This window comes from Amborella trichopoda, chromosome 5, assembly GCF_054954075.1.
Source record: "Amborella trichopoda isolate Santa Cruz 75 chromosome 5, AtrichopodaSantaCruz75HAP2 v2.0, whole genome shotgun sequence".
Taxonomy (NCBI): Eukaryota; Viridiplantae; Streptophyta; class Magnoliopsida; order Amborellales; family Amborellaceae; genus Amborella; species Amborella trichopoda.
In genome coordinates, this window is record NC_142340.1 from 33487236 (window position 1) to 33504638 (window position 17403).

Here is a 17403-nt window from a genome sequence, read left to right on the forward strand (position 1 = left end):
AGTATCTATTACCTAAAATTGATGATTTATTTGATCAATTACAAGGATCACGAGTGTTTTAAAAAATTGATCTTAGATTTGGATACCATCAGCTTAAGATTAAAAGTGAAGATGTTTCCAAGACAGCTTTCAGAACAAGGTATGGCCATTATGAATTTTTAGTCATGCCTTTTGGATTAACCAATGCACCGGTTGTATTTATGGATTTGATGAATCAGGTCTTTAAGCCCTTTTTGGATAAATTTATTGTGGTATTCATCGATGATATTTTAATTTATTCCAAGAATCAAAAGGAACATGTATAGCATGTAAGAATGGTATTGCAAATATTAAGAGAAAATAAATTATATGTCAAACTTAGTAAATGTGAATTTTGGCTTGAACAAGTGACATTTTTAGGATATGTCATATCAAATGAAGGTCTATCAGTAGATCCTTCAAAGGTTGAAGCCGTTGTGAATTGGAAACAACCAAGTAATGTGACTGAAATTGGAAGCTTTTTGGGATTGGCAGAATATTACAGAAAATTTGTAGAAGGATTTTCTCGAATCGCAACCCCATTGACTCGATTGACACATAAAAATGTCAAATTTAAGTGGACAAGTGAATGTGAGGAGAGTTTTCAAGAACTAAAAGTTTGATTAACTTCAACACGTATTTTAACTATTCCTGAGTGGAGTTGGGGATTTGTGATTTATAGTGATGCTTCACATAAAGGCTTGGGCTGTGTATTAATGCAATATGGGAAAGTAGTGGCATATGCATCTAGGCAATTGAAAGAATATGAGAAAAAATATCCAATTCATGACTTGGAGCTGGTTGCAATAGTATTCGCTTTGAAAATGTGGAGGCATTATCTATATGGTGAGCAATTCGAAATATACACGGATCATAAGAGCTTGAAATATCTCTTCTCTCAGAAGGATTTAAATATGCGACAGATAAGATGGATGGATTTCTTAAAAGATTATGATTGTACAATCCATTATCATTCAGGAAAAGCTAACGTTGTGGCCGACGCTCTAAGTAAAAAATCTACGGGAGTCTTAACTCATCTAATGATCCAAGAAATGAGATTGTTAGAGGAAATAGTGGTTTGGCATCCGACTCCGTCCATTAATGGTGTGGTAAGTATGATTGCCAACATTAAGGCAGAACCTCAATTAAACCAACAGATTCGATCGGCACAAAAGAAAGACCCTCAGCTTATAACAATTACAGAAGATGTGAAGCTGGGAAATAGAGAAGAATTCTCTATATGTAGTGAGGATTCGCTAAGATTCAAAGGTCGGGTTTGTATCCCAAATGATGAGAATGTGAAGAAAGCCATCTTGGAAGAAAGACATCACTCTCGTTATACGATACATCCCGAAAGTATTAAAATGTATCAGAACCTGAAGAAAACCTTTTGGTGGAATAATATGAAAAGGAGGTAGCACTATTTGTGTATAAGTGCCTAACATGCCAGCAAATAAAAGCTGAGCATCAAAGGCCCGCTGGGTTGTTGCAGCCTTTACCCGTGCTAAAGTGGAAGTAGGAGCACATCTCTATGGATTTTGTCTGTAGCTTGCCTAGAACAAATTCAGGATAGCATTTGGGTCATTGTGGACTGGCTGACCAAAACTGCCCATTTTCTGCTGATTCGCACGACGTACACTTTGGATCGACTGGGCCAATTGTACATTAAGGAAATAGAGCAGTTGCATGGAGTTCTAGTCAGTATTGTATCGGACAGGGATACTCGATTTACTTCTAAATTTTAGGCTAAGCTACAATCAGCCATGGGGACGAGACTCACCTTTAGCATTACCTTTCACCCCCAAACTGATGGACAATCGGAGGGGACCATCCAAACCTTGGAAGATATACTGAGGGCCTGTGTCATTGACTTTACAGGAAGCTGGGATGACCATTTACCCTGATAGAGTTTGCTTATAATAATAGCTTCCAAGCCAGTATTCAGATGGCACCATATGAAGCCCTGTATGGAAGGAAATGCAGGTCACCCATCTGTTAGGACGAGGTTGGTGAAAGAAAGCTTTTGGGGCAAAAAATTGTCCAGGTAACCACATATAAGATAATATTAATTCGAGAAAGGCTCATGACAGCTCAGAGTCGGCAAAAGAGTTATGCCGATAAATAGATGAGAGATCTTGAATTTGAGGAAGGTGATCGAGTTTTCCTAAAGATCGCACCAATAAAAAGCATTATGAGATTTGGCAAGAAAGAAAAGCTGAGCCCACGTTACATCGAACCATTTGAAATCCTGGAAACAATCGGAGGTGTTGCTTATAGACTTGCCTTACCACCCGAATTGGCAAACGTCCATAATGTCTTCCATGTATCATCACTGCAAAAATATCAGCCCGACCCATCCCATATCTTGAAATATGAACCTTTACCAATAAGAAAGGACCTATCCTTCATTGAGCAGCCAATTTTGATACTGGATAGAAGGGTACATGTGTTGCGCAACTAGGAGATTCCTTTGGTCTGTATATCATGGCAATATCATTCAAGAAAGGAGTCGACTTGGGAACGAGAAGACGATATCAGAGAAAAATATCCCCCATCTTTTTTAGTAATCAGGTACACCAATTTATCGGAAGCTCCCTCTCAAATATTTTAGGTAAGTGACTTTATTATCTTAAAAAATAATCCGTTCTTTTTAAAAATGAAATGAAATAATTACTTCTGCTTATTATCATGAATTTTTGGCGCAATAAATTTTATGCGCAAGCGACCTCATTAATTTGAAAAATAATCTTTTTAATAAAAATTGTGATATTTTTTCTATGTTAGAAGTTTTAAATGCTGTAAATTTTTAGAAATAAATTTATTTATTTTTCTTGTCTATTGTTAGAACATTTTAGATACTGTAAAATTATTAAAAATAAATGTGATATTTCTGCAGTTAGTAAAATTGTGAGATTTCTTTCTACTGTTTTTTAATATTTAGGCATTGTAAATTTCATGTGCAAATGACTGCCTTATTACTTGAAAACTGATATTTTTACAATTGATTATAGCGTTGTCTGTGAAATATTTATTTGCGAATTGACATTCCATAAATTGTGATGATTCTGTATGGATTAAGTGGACTCATCCGGTACGTCGGTAGGGATTAAGTTGACTCATCTGGTACGCCGGTGAGGTATAAGTGGACTTGCAGGGATTAAGTGGACGTATCTGGAACGCCGTAGGGATTAAGTGGACCCATCAGGACGCTGATGGGGTATATAGGTGACCTACTTGGGACGCCAATAGGGTAATTTGTGAAATCCTTTGAATTATGCACTGCCGTTAAAATGTTATATGCATTTCAATTATTCGGATTATACTTAATTATGCATTTTTTAAAGTGAAACTGTTAATGCATTTATGTTAATAGATCTCCTTTTTGAAAATATTGATATCTTCAATCATGATTACTTTTAGGATTATGATGATCACTTACTGACTAGCCAAACTCATCAACTACGGTAAACATTTTTTCAGGATAACTGCGGTTTCATTTTGAGTGCTCGTCAGGATCAACTCTGGAAGATATTGTAGTTGTGCTTAAACTTTCTTTTATTACCTTGTAAGAATTCGCCACTGTAAATTTGTCCTATCAAGAGATGTATATATGTTTTGACTGTCACATCTCAGGAATATCAATATTATAAATTCCTGGGGTGTGACAACCCCTATCAGTTTTATAAACTAAATAGTTAACATTAAAAAAGAAAAAAAAAGGTGTGTTTTGATAGATTCCCAAAACATTTCATACATACTACATGTGAGTGTGAAATTCTTAAAATTTAACCTTGATCTTCCACTTTATTGAAAACCAGATCAAAGTGTTAAAGAGCTCGACATCCATGCTTAGAAAAGCAAAAAAAAAAAAAAAATATCATCTCATGAATATTAAGTGGATCCTAAATGTTAGATCCACAATATACTCCTAGATAGATAGGGCTAGCAATGGCCCAACCACCCTTGGCCCGGACCTTGCCAGAGCCTAGACCTGGCCTTGGCCCTATAAGAGCTGGGCTAGGTGGATTAAACTAAATAAAATAAAAGAAAAATAATTAAAAAAAATAAGAAAAAGGGTTGGACAATGCCAAACCCAGATGGCATTCGCTCAGGCTCAGACCCATGCCCAAGCCCACACCTTGCCCTACCCTTGGGCTGTGATGGAGCGGCCCTGTCTTGAACCCCCTGTCTTGAACCACAGGCCACATGAGGGCCCTGGCTCTAGTTCTTGAGGGTCAGGCAGGGCGGATTGACCCCATTACCACCCGTACTCCTAAGTAGCTTTCTCACCCAACCAAGTGGACACTATGCTTCTATGAACTACTATTAAACAAGTATAAATTGTCAATCAGTATTAATGTACATCATCAACAATGGGGCTCAGTGAAATGAAACATATGAGTGTTTTTCGTTCTCCCTAATTTGCCTCAGTATTAATGTACATCACCAACAATGAGGATCCTCTATAAAACCTAAATCAGTGAATTGAAACATTAGAGTGTTTCTGGTTCTCCCTCAAACCATTGAGACGGGTAAGAGGTTTAACTACTCCTGTGACCCCTTGGCAATCTTAATACCAAGAAAGAATGATAGATCATAAAAAACAGGTAAGAGGTTTAACTGCTCCTGTGACCTCCTGACTCTTTCTCTAATGCGAGTTAAGAGAGGAAATCTGAAGAAGAAAAGATGCAGCATATGAGTATATTTGGGAGGGTTGCTTCCAAGCCGTTAAAAACACAAACAAATGGGAAGTTTCTTTAAAAGCATGTGCTGGTTTATAATGTTGAGGGTGAGGAAGAAGATAGGGAAGGAAGATCTGCTCTTTCTACATCTAGTGATAAACTTTGGAAAAATCTTCAAAGTATTATTCTTGATAACAGTAGTCGAAGCCTCATAGAACATGCGTTGGAAGAACTTCTTATAGTTCATCCGATTGCTATGAGACCGTCGAGTGATGATGCTGATGATGAAGTTCCTGTATAATTTTGAGGAAAATGACTATGACAATGTCAATGATGACATGTCCTTAGTGATCTAACCTTTGGAGGTATAGTTTTGGATGCAATTAATGTGCATTATGGTGACTCTCTTGATGCTATTACATACCTTAAATGAGGAGCATAGAAATAACCTAGAGGAAAGGCTTGTTAGGAGAAAAATTCAGAAATCCAAGAAGAAAGGAAGGCTTCAAAGTGAACTTGACAATTAGGTCCATATTAACTATGATCACGGTGAGGTAAATGCTTGTCCTCTCGCACATTTTGAATCTTTGTTGCCTATGTTTGCTGGTTCTTCAGGGGTGACCAAACATAGAGATGGTTACTAATCTGTATGAAAGTGCTATGTTGGAATGTCAGGGGCCTCAATAGTGCTCAATGCAAGAGAGATGTTCTTTCTTTTTGCATAAAGGAAAGGCCTGAGCTCTTGCTTCTTCACAAAACTAAATTAGAGGCCCCAACTCTTCGTACTACTAGACAGGTTTGGGGAAATAGTTCATTCGATTTTTTGGGAGTACATGCTTTTAGTTCTTCTGGTGGTATTTGAGTCCTTTGGGACTCTTTGGTTTTGAGTGCTTCACAAAACTTTCTTTCAAGTAGATACATTTCCATTGTTTTCTAAGGGCCTTTAGATAATTTTTCTTGGTGTTTATCTGTAGTATATGGGCCTAACATAGCTGCTGATAAATCTTTTTTTTTTTTTTATGAACTAGCAAATATTCAGTTAAACTTGAATGTGCCTTAGTTGGTTTGTGGTGACTTTAATATTATTAGATGGCTGAGTGAATCTAAATCTTCTACTTCTATGTCTTCTTGTATGAGATTATTTGAAGGTTTTATACAACACCATGAATTGATTGATCTTCCTTCTACTGGAGCTAATGACACATGGTCCAATCATAATTTACACGATCCTATTTTGACAAGGTTAGACATGTTTCTTGTCTATTATGAGTTTGTTACTCGTTTCCAATAAATAGGTGTGAAAATCCTACAAAATATTTCTTCTGATCATGTCCCTCTTCTCCTTAACTCTGATGGTTTCTTGTCTGGACCATCCCCTTTTAGATTTGAATTAGTGTGGCTATCAGATAGATCTTTACTCAGCTTGATTGAAGAGTTTTGAAAAAATACTATTGTTGATGGTTGGAACGGTTTCCAAATTTCAAAAAAGCTCCAACTATTGAAACAAAGGATTATTACCTGGAAGATGAATGTTTCGGGAGATTTGCATTCTAAAATTGGGGCAGCAAAGTCTCATATAGAGAAGTTTGATAATGTTCAGTTTATGGGAGGTGCTCCAACACAGGATCAATTCAAAGACAGAAGCTTATGGGTGGCTACGTATACAGTTTCTTAATTTTGAGGAAATTCATTAGAGACAAAGATCTCATATGAAATAACTAAAGGAGGAGATAAAAACATGAGATTCTTCCATGCTATTGCTAATGCAAGGAAATGGGTAACTCAATTCAAAGCCTCCGTATTTAAGGACTTTGACAATATGTTAGAGGTTGAAAGGGTCCTGGTTGATTATTTCAAGAAATCTTATGAGGCCGATAGTGGGATTCAACTATCCATTCAAGATCTACCTTTTACTAGGTTGCCGTCAGAACAAGCTCAGTGGTTGGAGAGAAAATTTGAAGAGCAAGAAATCAGAGATGCAGTCTTTGACCTAGGCAGAGATAAGGCTCGTGGCCAAGATGGATACCCAATGGTTTTCTTTTTAGTCTTTTTGGGATATTTTGAAAGATGATATTGTTCAATTATTGGAAGAATTTTATTGGAGAGGTAAAATAAATATTGCCATGAATTCCACTTTTATTGATTTAATTTCAAAGAAAAATGTCATTGCGGAGATCAAATATATTCGGCCTATTAGTCTTATTGGTAGTTTATATAAAATCATAGCAAAGATTTTAGCCAATAAACTGCGTCGGGTGATTCACATTGTTATTAAATGACCACAATCAACATTCTTGAAGGATAGGCAAATTATGGATAGTATTTTGGTTGCACGAGAATGTATCTACTCAAGAATCAAGGATGACAAATTGGGCCTTATTTGTAAGCTAGACTTTGAGAAGGCATACGATAAGGTTGATTGGGAGATACTACAAAGTATCATGGCTAAAATAGGTTTTCGCTCAAAGTGGAGATTGTAGATTGATGGTTACGTGTCTTCCACTCATTTTTCAGTTCTTGTTAATGGCAAAGCAATCAGTTTTTTCAAATGATCAAGAGGATTGAGACAATGAGACCCTGGTTCACATTTTTTATATACTTTGGTAGCTGAGAGCTTTAGTGCCATGCTTAATGGATTGACAATGCAAATGATCATATCAGGAGTTAATATTGGTAATATGGGTCTTAGAGTATCACATTTACAGTATGTTGTGATACCATTATATTATGTAATCCCACAATTAAGGAAATCACTTGCCTGTGGATTTTCTTGAAAAGTGTGGAACTCTCAACTGAACTTAAAGTTAATTTGAGTAAAACCAAGCTCATTGGTATTGGTTGTCCACAAATGGTAGTATCAAGAATAACACATTTGTAGGGTTGAGTCCTTACCTTGTACTTATTTGAGAATTCCCTTAGTGCGTTTGAGGCCTTCAAAATCAATTTCGGATCCAGTGGTGGAGAGATTTAGCAAGAAACTGAACACTTGAAAAGCTAAAAATCGTTCTATGGGGGGAAGATATATATTGATTAAATCCACTTTATCCAACCTCCCAATATATTTTATGTTCTTACTTAAAATGCCAAAAGCAATTGAAAAACAACTAGAGAGAAATATGAGAAAATTCTTGTAAGGAGATGACATAAGAAGAAAAAGATTTCATTTGGTGAGTTGAGAATAAATTTGTAAACCAATGAAAGAGGGAGGATTGGGTATTAGGAGACTGAAACATATGAACTCGACACTTTTAGTAAAATGATGGTGGGTGATCCATACACAACCTGAGTCTTTCTGAGTGCTTGTTCCGAGAGAGAAATATGGAATGGATTTGAACTTTGGCCTCATTAAAAGTCCAAGAAACAAGACAAGTTTGTCCCATGTTAGGAGAGGCATTGACTACGAGAGATCTGTGTATCTATGACAATTTGAAAAAATAGTGGGGAATAGAGAATCCACTCTCTTTTGATTTGACAAATGGATTAGAGATGACCCGTTGAGATACCTTTTCCCCAAGGTTTTCTCAAAAGCTTTAAACCCGCTAACATTTGTCAAGGAGGCTAGTGGGGGTGTTTATACTAATATTGTTTGGTCCATGCCTTGTAGGTACAAGAAAGGTACAGATAGATTCATTAAGGACTATCAAACATTGTTGGAATTATTGAACAGCACATATTTGACACCAAATATGGATGATATCTTTATTTGAGATTTTACCCATTCGGGAGATTTTTTGGTTAATTCAACCTACAATCTATTATTTTCCGATCGTTGGAGAGACTTGGATGCTGGTTTATTCAAGATTAAGAAATTACATGTTCCTCTTAAAGTGCAGTTATTCTTATGGATCTTGTGCCAAGATAAATTAACAACTATTGACAACTTGAGAAAGATGAGGTTTATTATCACCAATGTATGTATCTTATGGAAAGACAATGATGAAAGTTCGTAACATCTTTTCCTTTCATGCTCTTTTGTTATATATCGTTGGGATTGGGCTCGACAGTGCCTCAATCTGTCATGACCTTTGCCCCAAAATGTCAGAGATCTTCTTGATCAATAGATCACACCCGATATTTCAAAGATGGGAACTATTCTTTGGATATCTATTTGGGTTAGCCTTCTTTGGAGTGTGTAGAAGCAAAGAAATAGAAGAGTCTTTGATATTATAAGTACAAATTTGTCTACATTAAAATCGAATATTTTGGTAGTTGTAGCTGATTAATTCTTTGCACATAAGGATAATGACTTTATTCCTAAAAGTCTTATCATTAGCAATCCCTTGGCAGTGGTGACTATGGGTGCTACCGCCAATACTGGTAGTGAAGTTATTTAGACACCACCACTATTGAATTCCTTCAAACTTAATTTTGATGAAAGTTCACTTGGTAATCCAGAGCCAGCTGGCTTTGGTGATCTCGTCAGAAATAATTTAGGGCACATTATATTTTCTTACTCGGATCCTTGTGATATCACAATAACAAATGAGGTGAAAACACGAGATTTATTAGAAAGTTTGAAATTACTATGCACTTTGAAAAAGGACATGATTATTGAAGGAGACTTGGTAAATGTCATTACCTTAAGTAAGAGAAAGACCCATATTCTTTAGAGATTAAAGACTATTTTTCATCAAATTTGATATATTTTATCAACCTCTATGGGAACAATCCAACATTGTTATAGAGATACGAATGAAGATGCTAATGTTTTCACCAAAAGATGAATCCATACTCCCTTTTTGTTGGTTACTTCATTTTTATAATATTGTATCTTTGCTTGAACATCTTGTATTTTACATTTGAATAAATAACAAGTCGTACGTTACCATTCAAAAAAAAAAAGACAACAAAAAACTTGGACTGAACGTGTTCACTCAACTGTAATTATCCGAAAAGAATCGAGCTTGGGCTTGAGCTTGAGTGACTCGCAGTAAATGTTACCAATTCCACTTTCATCTCAAATTCAATTCCTACTGCTGATCTATCCAGAAAATCTATATAAATGGGTGAAAGACATAATTTCCCTCACAAGTATAACAATGCGTAACTGCAACCTTTTTTTTCTTTAAACTTATGCACAAGGTATACGCATAATAAAAATCGCCTACTACAAATATATTATGAATTCTCTCTGCCCCCCCCCCAACCCCCAAACATCCAGACACACTCTTGCAGATGCATGGTCATGCATTTGTGTATGTGTGAATCAAATAATTGAATAATTATAACCTATATGTTCTTACATAGAAGATACATTGTTGCTTGGGAGATGCCCAATGAGCTTTCCACAATTCCAAAAGCAAGGAGGGGGATATACAGGGCCAAAGCTTGAGCCCAACGCTTCCCAACAAAATGCTTCTGAAGTTCCTCCCAATGCCGATAATAACTCAATATTCTCTAAATATATGTCCTCACAGGGAAAGGTTTCACTGCAAGCAAACCTCATAGCTTCCCCTGTTGCTGATGTTCCTCGAATGTTTATAAAAGTAATTGCCTTCACTTTAACAGATGATGTCTGCATTACCAAGACAAACTCATAAATTACGTACTTTTTTTTTCTCTAAATTAAAAATTCTCATTTCTGGGTCATGTTGTAATCTAAGTTCAAGCAATAGTTCATGCTAAATACCTGGTTTGGACACGGTTCCAAAGAGTCACAGTAGTACTGATCAATAATTATTGGGTTTGATACATTCTCCATAACTACATTGTGGAAGGCAATCCCTTCAGCGAAGCCAGAACCTCCCTGAAGAAGTGCAAGCATTAGCTTAGTATATGCTATTTTTTTTTTGTGCCAAAACATCAATATAGATCAAGAGATATGGAAAAGATGTGCTTTAAATGAGATGGGTCTTTCCTGTTCTTGCGTTTTTTTTTTTTAATTAAGGTATTTCCTAATTTCCAACATTTGTTTCGGGTTAAAATGAAAATGGCTCATTTAAATTATTTCTCAAAACGATTCTCATAAATAAAATGGCTCATTTAAATTATGATTACCTGCCAAGTTTTGATTCTAAGACCATTCTCAGTGTTTTTAAGGAAGGCTCCATCAACCAAGACTTTGTTCACCTGACCCCATGAATTGTTTTTTCCCAAGCTTCCAATGCTATTGAACATATCATGTTAAGGAAATTAAGATAATATGGGCTATGACGTAATGTTACCTGAGATTTTTGAAAAATTAAAAGTGTTGAGCATCATCTTACCTTATACCATGACCTGGTCCGCAAGTAATGTTTTTAATAAGTACTTGAGAAGAATGACTAACAATAGATATGCAATCATCTCCTGGAGAAAAGGCATCAGAAAAATTCGTAATTAGACTGATGGATGATTAAAGATAAATAATAAATCAAACTAATCAAGCTCTTTTTATTGAACAAACACAAATAATTGTCAACTCTACGTCCAAAAAGTTGATTTGCATAACTAAGGGATCAAATTAACATAATTTACAGTGCATATGTTCGTTTATTTATTTTTTGTTTGTGCAGGTGAGGCACAATGGTTTAATGCAGTCATCCATTCTAATATTGAACTACTAATTCAAGGACCCTACTTTTGAGTTTTGATGGGTTTAGGATTTGTTAGAAGCATTTCTTATCATTTACAATACTCTGTATAAAGTTTCTTTTAAATTTATTTCTGGTAAACATACAAGATAAAATAAACCTAGGAAAGTCAGACTTTTAAATTATTTAATTTTCTCTCTTCATCCCAGGAAAGCCACACTTCTAATTATCCCATACATAATTTTCATGTTCGTAAGCTGTTCATTCCAGCTCTACTATGTGCTAGAATTGCCCTCCTTATTTGACTTCAACATATCTAATCGACAAAAGTAAATACCGCTACGTTTAGTTCCCTCAGTCTCTTCTAATTTACTCCCCTTCACTTTCCCTGTTGCTTCATCCTGTCCCCCTTGCCGCCTCCTCCCTTTACCTGTTCTCTAGCTTTGCAAACACTTTCAATCAAATCCATTTCATTGCTCGACACTGTATAAACGCGAGCTTATATTCCTAATCAAAAAGCAAAGGAACACTGACTTTTCAAGCCCCAGGAATTTACTTATCCTCTATGTGACCTTTTCTTGGAAAAAACAAACCTCCATATCAGATTTTTTTTTGTTTGCAGCATCTCACTTCACTGAAACTAGTTTTCATGTCTTGCTCAGCATGATATAAACATATTGTTCTTTGGAAAAGAGCTATGTAGTAATTTTTCAGTGCATTTGATGTATGGAAAAAAACAAAAAAAAGAAAAGAAAAGAAAAATAGTGAAAAATAGTTCCAATAATGTCATCTGCCAAACTAAGAACATTTTTCTTGAGATATAATCTAATTGCATGGCTTTCCACTAGTTGAAAATCTTAGGATTCCACAGTGAAGAAAATACAGAGTACAACCAAGTACACAGTATATGTATTTCAAACACTACAGGGAGGCAAACTTTTAATATTTACGCAAGAAATTACAAGTTGCTTCCACAAATAGTCCCTTTTGAAGAGGTAAAACACTCTTTAAGGAATAAAAACTACAAAAAAGTGTAGCCACAAAGAAGAATTATGAAATTTGAAGGGAGACAGAATATGTTAATATCAATTCAAGAATACATAAGTTGCATCTGCAAAAAATTACTCTTGGCAAACTCACCTGTTCCAATCATGCTGTTCCTTACCAGAACCTGTTGAGATGCACTTATGTGGATGCCGTCAGTATTAGGGCTTTCAGTAGGTGCAACAACTTGCAAGTTGTCCACTTTGACATGAACACAATTAGTGAATGCCACATGCATCTGCTGACTATTAACAATTTTGAGCATTCGCACAATCAGGTTATTGCATCTGTGAAAAGTTATAGCCTGCACCATATAATAGTTGAATGAGATAATCTCAGAAGGTTCTTTAATGCATCAAGAGATGCAATTGAATAAACATAGATGGTAGAATTAAAACAGTAGAAACCCACTTGTATTTATTGGAATGACATAATTTTGCTAACGCAAGATGAGCACATACCGTAGGAGCTGGATGACATGGCTGAAACAAATATCAATAATGCATTAGAAACATGGCTTTTATTTTTGTCATTCGGAACTCGCCATGTCAAGTTACAAACTTAATTAATTTGGAAAGACAAACACTCAGAGATTCATGGCATGTTCAACTTACATTTGACATATTAGTCTTGCAAGATCTAGCCCACCACTCCCCTCCCATTCCATCTATCGTCCCCCCTCCTTCTATGATGAAATCTTCAAGCCCATGGAAATAGAGCCATTTTCTTGGATTTAACCCTTCCCAGGCATCAGGATCTTTGGGAGCCACGATGGTCCCTAAAACCTGTTAGCAATTCAAATTACCCACATCTCTGAGATTCATACTGAATAGCCAGGCTCCTTATCAGGTCAGGGCACTGGCCCAATCCAAATCAGGGTCCACTGGAGCTGGACCACGGGTTCAACTTGAATCTTCCCATGTCGGGCTTGAACCATCCCAACTGAAGCGGGATAGAGTATGTATGCACAATAAAATTTTATATATATTATATATTGTTGATCATATTGAATATAATTTTATGTAATAATTATATCAAATTGATATAATTTTTTACCAAGACCCATGCCTACCCAGGGGGTCATGTCCAGGTTTTAACTGGACTGTGTCCGGTCAAGGTCATCCCAATTTGCACCTGACCAAGTTACAGTCCAGGAATAGCAGCACACAAACAATTGATTACTGAATAAAGATGAGAAGAAGCCAATAAACAGCTCATTCATACATATAAAAGAACAACATAAGTACCTCTTATAACGGTGTGGTTTACATAAGGCGTCAACCTTAAACAATTCAACTAAGGTGCACCTCCAAACCTTGTCGAAAGATGTAATTTTGGTGTCCAAAGTTTCAATGATGAACTGAAAATCAATTTCACATCTAATTATGAAATTTAAAACTCAAAAAATAGTGCAGATCAAGTAGATTTGCAAACGCTTGAAAATCTTGAAAATGGACTGTTTAGATTACGAGTTACAAGATGTACTATTTTTAGGACTTGAAATTCGTCTTTTTCCATAGCAATACATCTCGAGATGGATATAATCAATTGGAGGGTTTCTAGCATCAGAACAACCCTTTTTTGGATGGGTTTTTGAGGCATACTTTACTTCTACAGAGTAAGGTTGATACCTTATATAAACTTTTCCCCTCTCATAATGACCTTCCCACCATTTAGATACACAAATTATAGTAGTAAAACATTGTTATTTTTTATTATTAGTAAACAAGAAATTGGCCGATGAAGTAATATGAGAACTACCCAATAAAAATCTTAGAACACCGAACAAACATACCAAAAGCATAAACCTGATACCATTTTCAATTACATTCATTCATAACTCCATTCATTCATATATAGTAGTAGCAGCTAACAGTTGGCTACTTAAACAAGGACGAATTTAACGCACAAAAGAGGCCATGAACCAGTCTTATGAAATTATGATCCCACTTAAAAGATCAGTCATACATACAAATAGGGTAAGTCCCATCATTATTCACATTAAAATCCCCATCATTTAGATGGTCACACAGCACTGAACAAGATGAGATTATGAGAATCATCCCTATAAAGAATCGATGAGGACAGTCATACACATCAAGAGAGTAATCAGAGTCCTATTTCAAATTTCCCACACGCCCTTAACATACATATTAGATCCTCCATTTTTTACATAAAGAAATTGCAGAAAAGAAACAATTAGGTATTGAAAGAAGATGAAGCTTAGCCTATAAAACAGCTCAAAAACCAAGAATCAGTTTGAATTCTAAAAATTTTACATCTACAAAAAATAAAATAAAAAAAATTTACCCTAAAAAAAGGAAAGATAAACAAAATAACAACCATTGATACATTGTTACATACCAAGAGAGTAACCTTCGATCGACAGGGGCCACCCAACTCAATGGGACGAACCATATAAACTTTCCCAGCTGCGATTTCAAGGACTGAGGGAGAAAATAAACAGGCCCCTTCCCAGGCTTCTTCAAAAGCCTAAAATGCCAAAACCAGGGATCAGGAAAGCTGGGTTTTCTCTAAAGTCCAGTTTCTCACAAAATTGAGGCAAAATATGCAGGACCTAAGGCTTAATTCAGTGTTTTCCAATGCTCATTTACAGAATACTAAGAGAGAGAAAGAAAAGAAACATAAATTCTGGTTTTGGGGTGGTTTAACTTACCTGTGTATCATCTGTAATGGCATCCCCTTTTGCTCCAAAGTCATCTAGCGATAGAAAGATTTGGGGGGAAAGAAGTTGTCTTAACAGTCTAAACTTAGAGAGAGAAATTAGAGGTCCATAACCTAAACAGAGAGTAGAGTAAGGAGAGAGAAAAAGAGAGAGAAGGAAGAGAAGAAGGGAAAAGCTGAGAAGGATTTCAGAGACACCCATTTCTTAGAGAGAGAGAATCAAAGGGACTGACTGTGCTTAAAGAAGCAAGTAGGCCGCTGAAATGGTGGAATGATGTTAGGAGTTTGTTGTTTGAGCGCCTATACTGTGCTGTTGCGGGAGTAGTGCTGTACATCTACTCCCTCGGCAAAAATTCGAAGCTAGTCGAGTTTTTTTAGTCTAAAATTTGGGAACTGCATAGCAATTAGTACATGATTATTTTCAAAATAAATATTTGGATTTTGAGTTTTGTGACACTTAGATCTAGTAATTCAAAAATTGGATGGTCTCTCTTAAATATTGAAGATTTAGTTTTTCTAGTACACAAAGTATTTACTTTGAGAATTTTATTTTTGCTGCGATTATTATATAGGTTTTAAGAAGGATCTTGTCCGATGAAGTAAATAGATAGTATACTCATGTGGAAATAGAAATATTTTGGCTTCTCGAAAGTCTTGCTACTCTTTCACCGACACCCTTCTTTTGCAACAATATTTTGTCCAAGAGCGAATATCAGCCGTCCATCATAAGAATCTACCGTTAATTTGTCTTGGGCGACATGCGATCTCAGTTTGTTTTTTATAACCATGTGGATCCCACCAATAAATAAAGTCCCATCTGTCAGGATGGTCCGCTCGGCACACTTTTGCTCCATTCGCTCTCATTTTCTTTTGAGTTTTTTCAGTACGGAAGGGGTAAAATTATTGAAATTAGTTAAATATGGATGTAGACATTTTTATCGGTTTTATTACGGGATTGCAAATTTTTTTTTTTGAATATTAATTATGCTGACCCCTGCCTCTTTTCTCTTTTTTATGTGACTGCTCCACCTGGCCTTGCTATCTCCAGATAAGGGAAGTTTGTACCTTTTGTTTTTTTGTTTGCATGTATCACTGAACAGTGTGGTGTAGTGACGTGTACGGCAATTTTGCTGATAGCAATTTAGAGATTTTGCCTGATATTTTTATTGTTGGACAACATCAACCTAATAAAAAATATAAAAATTATTTTTATTTGATTTTAAAGTTGATTTGTTGTGAACATAATTTTCAGACTCGGTCAAATCGACTCGTCTTTGGTCGAGTTCCTTGGCCTCGCCTTCCTACCGAGGCCAAGTGGGCTCGAGTCGATGGTGCAACTATTCGAGGACTCCTCAATTGTAGATGAATCGGTGGAATTTTCAAAGACTCCTTCAAAATCAGCAAGAATCACCTGAATTTCCCATTTGCGAGGAGAAAACTCGATTTTCAGAAAATGAAAAGTTATTGAATTGTAAATTCAAAATTTTTGGAGTGATTTTGATTTATTATTGGAAAGATTTCCGTGTTTTAACAACAATATAAGCTAAATAATATGATTTGAGTTCATAAAAACCCAAATCAAACAACATTTCATCACGAAATTAATGGAAATTAGGGTTCTTGTACGATTCCCCCCAACCCCACCCCCACCCCCGGCAAACATCTCTATTCTATCTCATTTCTACATCAAATCCGATGAGGTTTTCTTATGTTTAGTTTGTTTTAAAGCTTTTGGAATCTTCTTCAAAACCCCACTTGAGATCCATGGATTTTTTGCTCCAATATCAGCTGATTTAGTACATCGAAGAGGTAATATAGATGGACTATTAAAAATTACAAAATCTATTATTTCTCTCTAATTTCTCAACAATAATATTCTGATTATTGGTTTTTTTGTTAAGATATTGAATTAACTTGAAAACACCTATATTATTTGCATTTGTTTCCACCAATATCGATTGATATAGTATCATAGAGGTAATATCAATGAACATTAAAAGTTCCACTAAGTCTGTTATTTCTCCAGAAAAATTAGTCATATTTAATTAATTTCTAAAGTAAATGTCACTTTTGCTAGAGTACGCATGTATTTTTTATCAAGGTTTTTTTATTTTTTTATTTTTTATTTAAGAAAACATGAGGGGTTGTTTTTTCTAGAATTCATGAGATGTATGAATTCTCATGAGACATAATATAGCCTTCCCCAATCGAGTTCAGACATAATATATATATATATATAAGAGTTATAGAAAAAAAGCTCCAATATAATTCCAAGCCATTAAGAAAAGTAGAGTTAAAAAAATAAATCCAAGCCATTAAGAAAAATAGAGTTAAAAAAATAAATCCAAGCCATTGAGAATTATAGAGTTAAAAAATATATTTTTTAAGAGATTTATGAATTTTTTAGGCTCCAAAAAATATATTTTTAAGAGAGTTATGGAAAAAACGAACACCAAAATAAT

General features: G+C 35.4%; 1 protein-coding gene across 2 annotated transcripts; it reads right to left on the minus strand.

Moving 5' to 3' along the window:
* Window positions 1–9734: 9734 nt before the first annotated feature.
* On the minus strand, window positions 9735–15189 carry LOC18432687 (putative polygalacturonase At1g80170). 2 transcript variants are annotated; one of them, XM_020666319.2, is made up of 9 exons: window positions 14934–15189; window positions 14621–14749; window positions 12871–13041; window positions 12718–12738; window positions 12353–12560; window positions 10907–10988; window positions 10698–10806; window positions 10330–10446; window positions 9735–10215 (listed from the first exon to the last, which is right to left on the minus strand). In XM_020666319.2, exons 1-9 carry the CDS (start codon window positions 15141–15143, stop codon window positions 9940–9942), a joined length of 1323 nt encoding a protein of 440 aa, XP_020521978.1. In that variant the 5' UTR covers window positions 15144–15189; the 3' UTR covers window positions 9735–9939. The 2 variants fall into 2 exon arrangements, with proteins under 2 accessions (XP_020521978.1, XP_088722629.1); XM_088866503.1 differs by lacking the exons at window positions 14621–14749; window positions 14934–15189 and having other exon boundaries at window positions 12668–12738; window positions 12871–12935.
* Between the last annotated feature and the right edge of the window lie 2214 nt (window positions 15190–17403).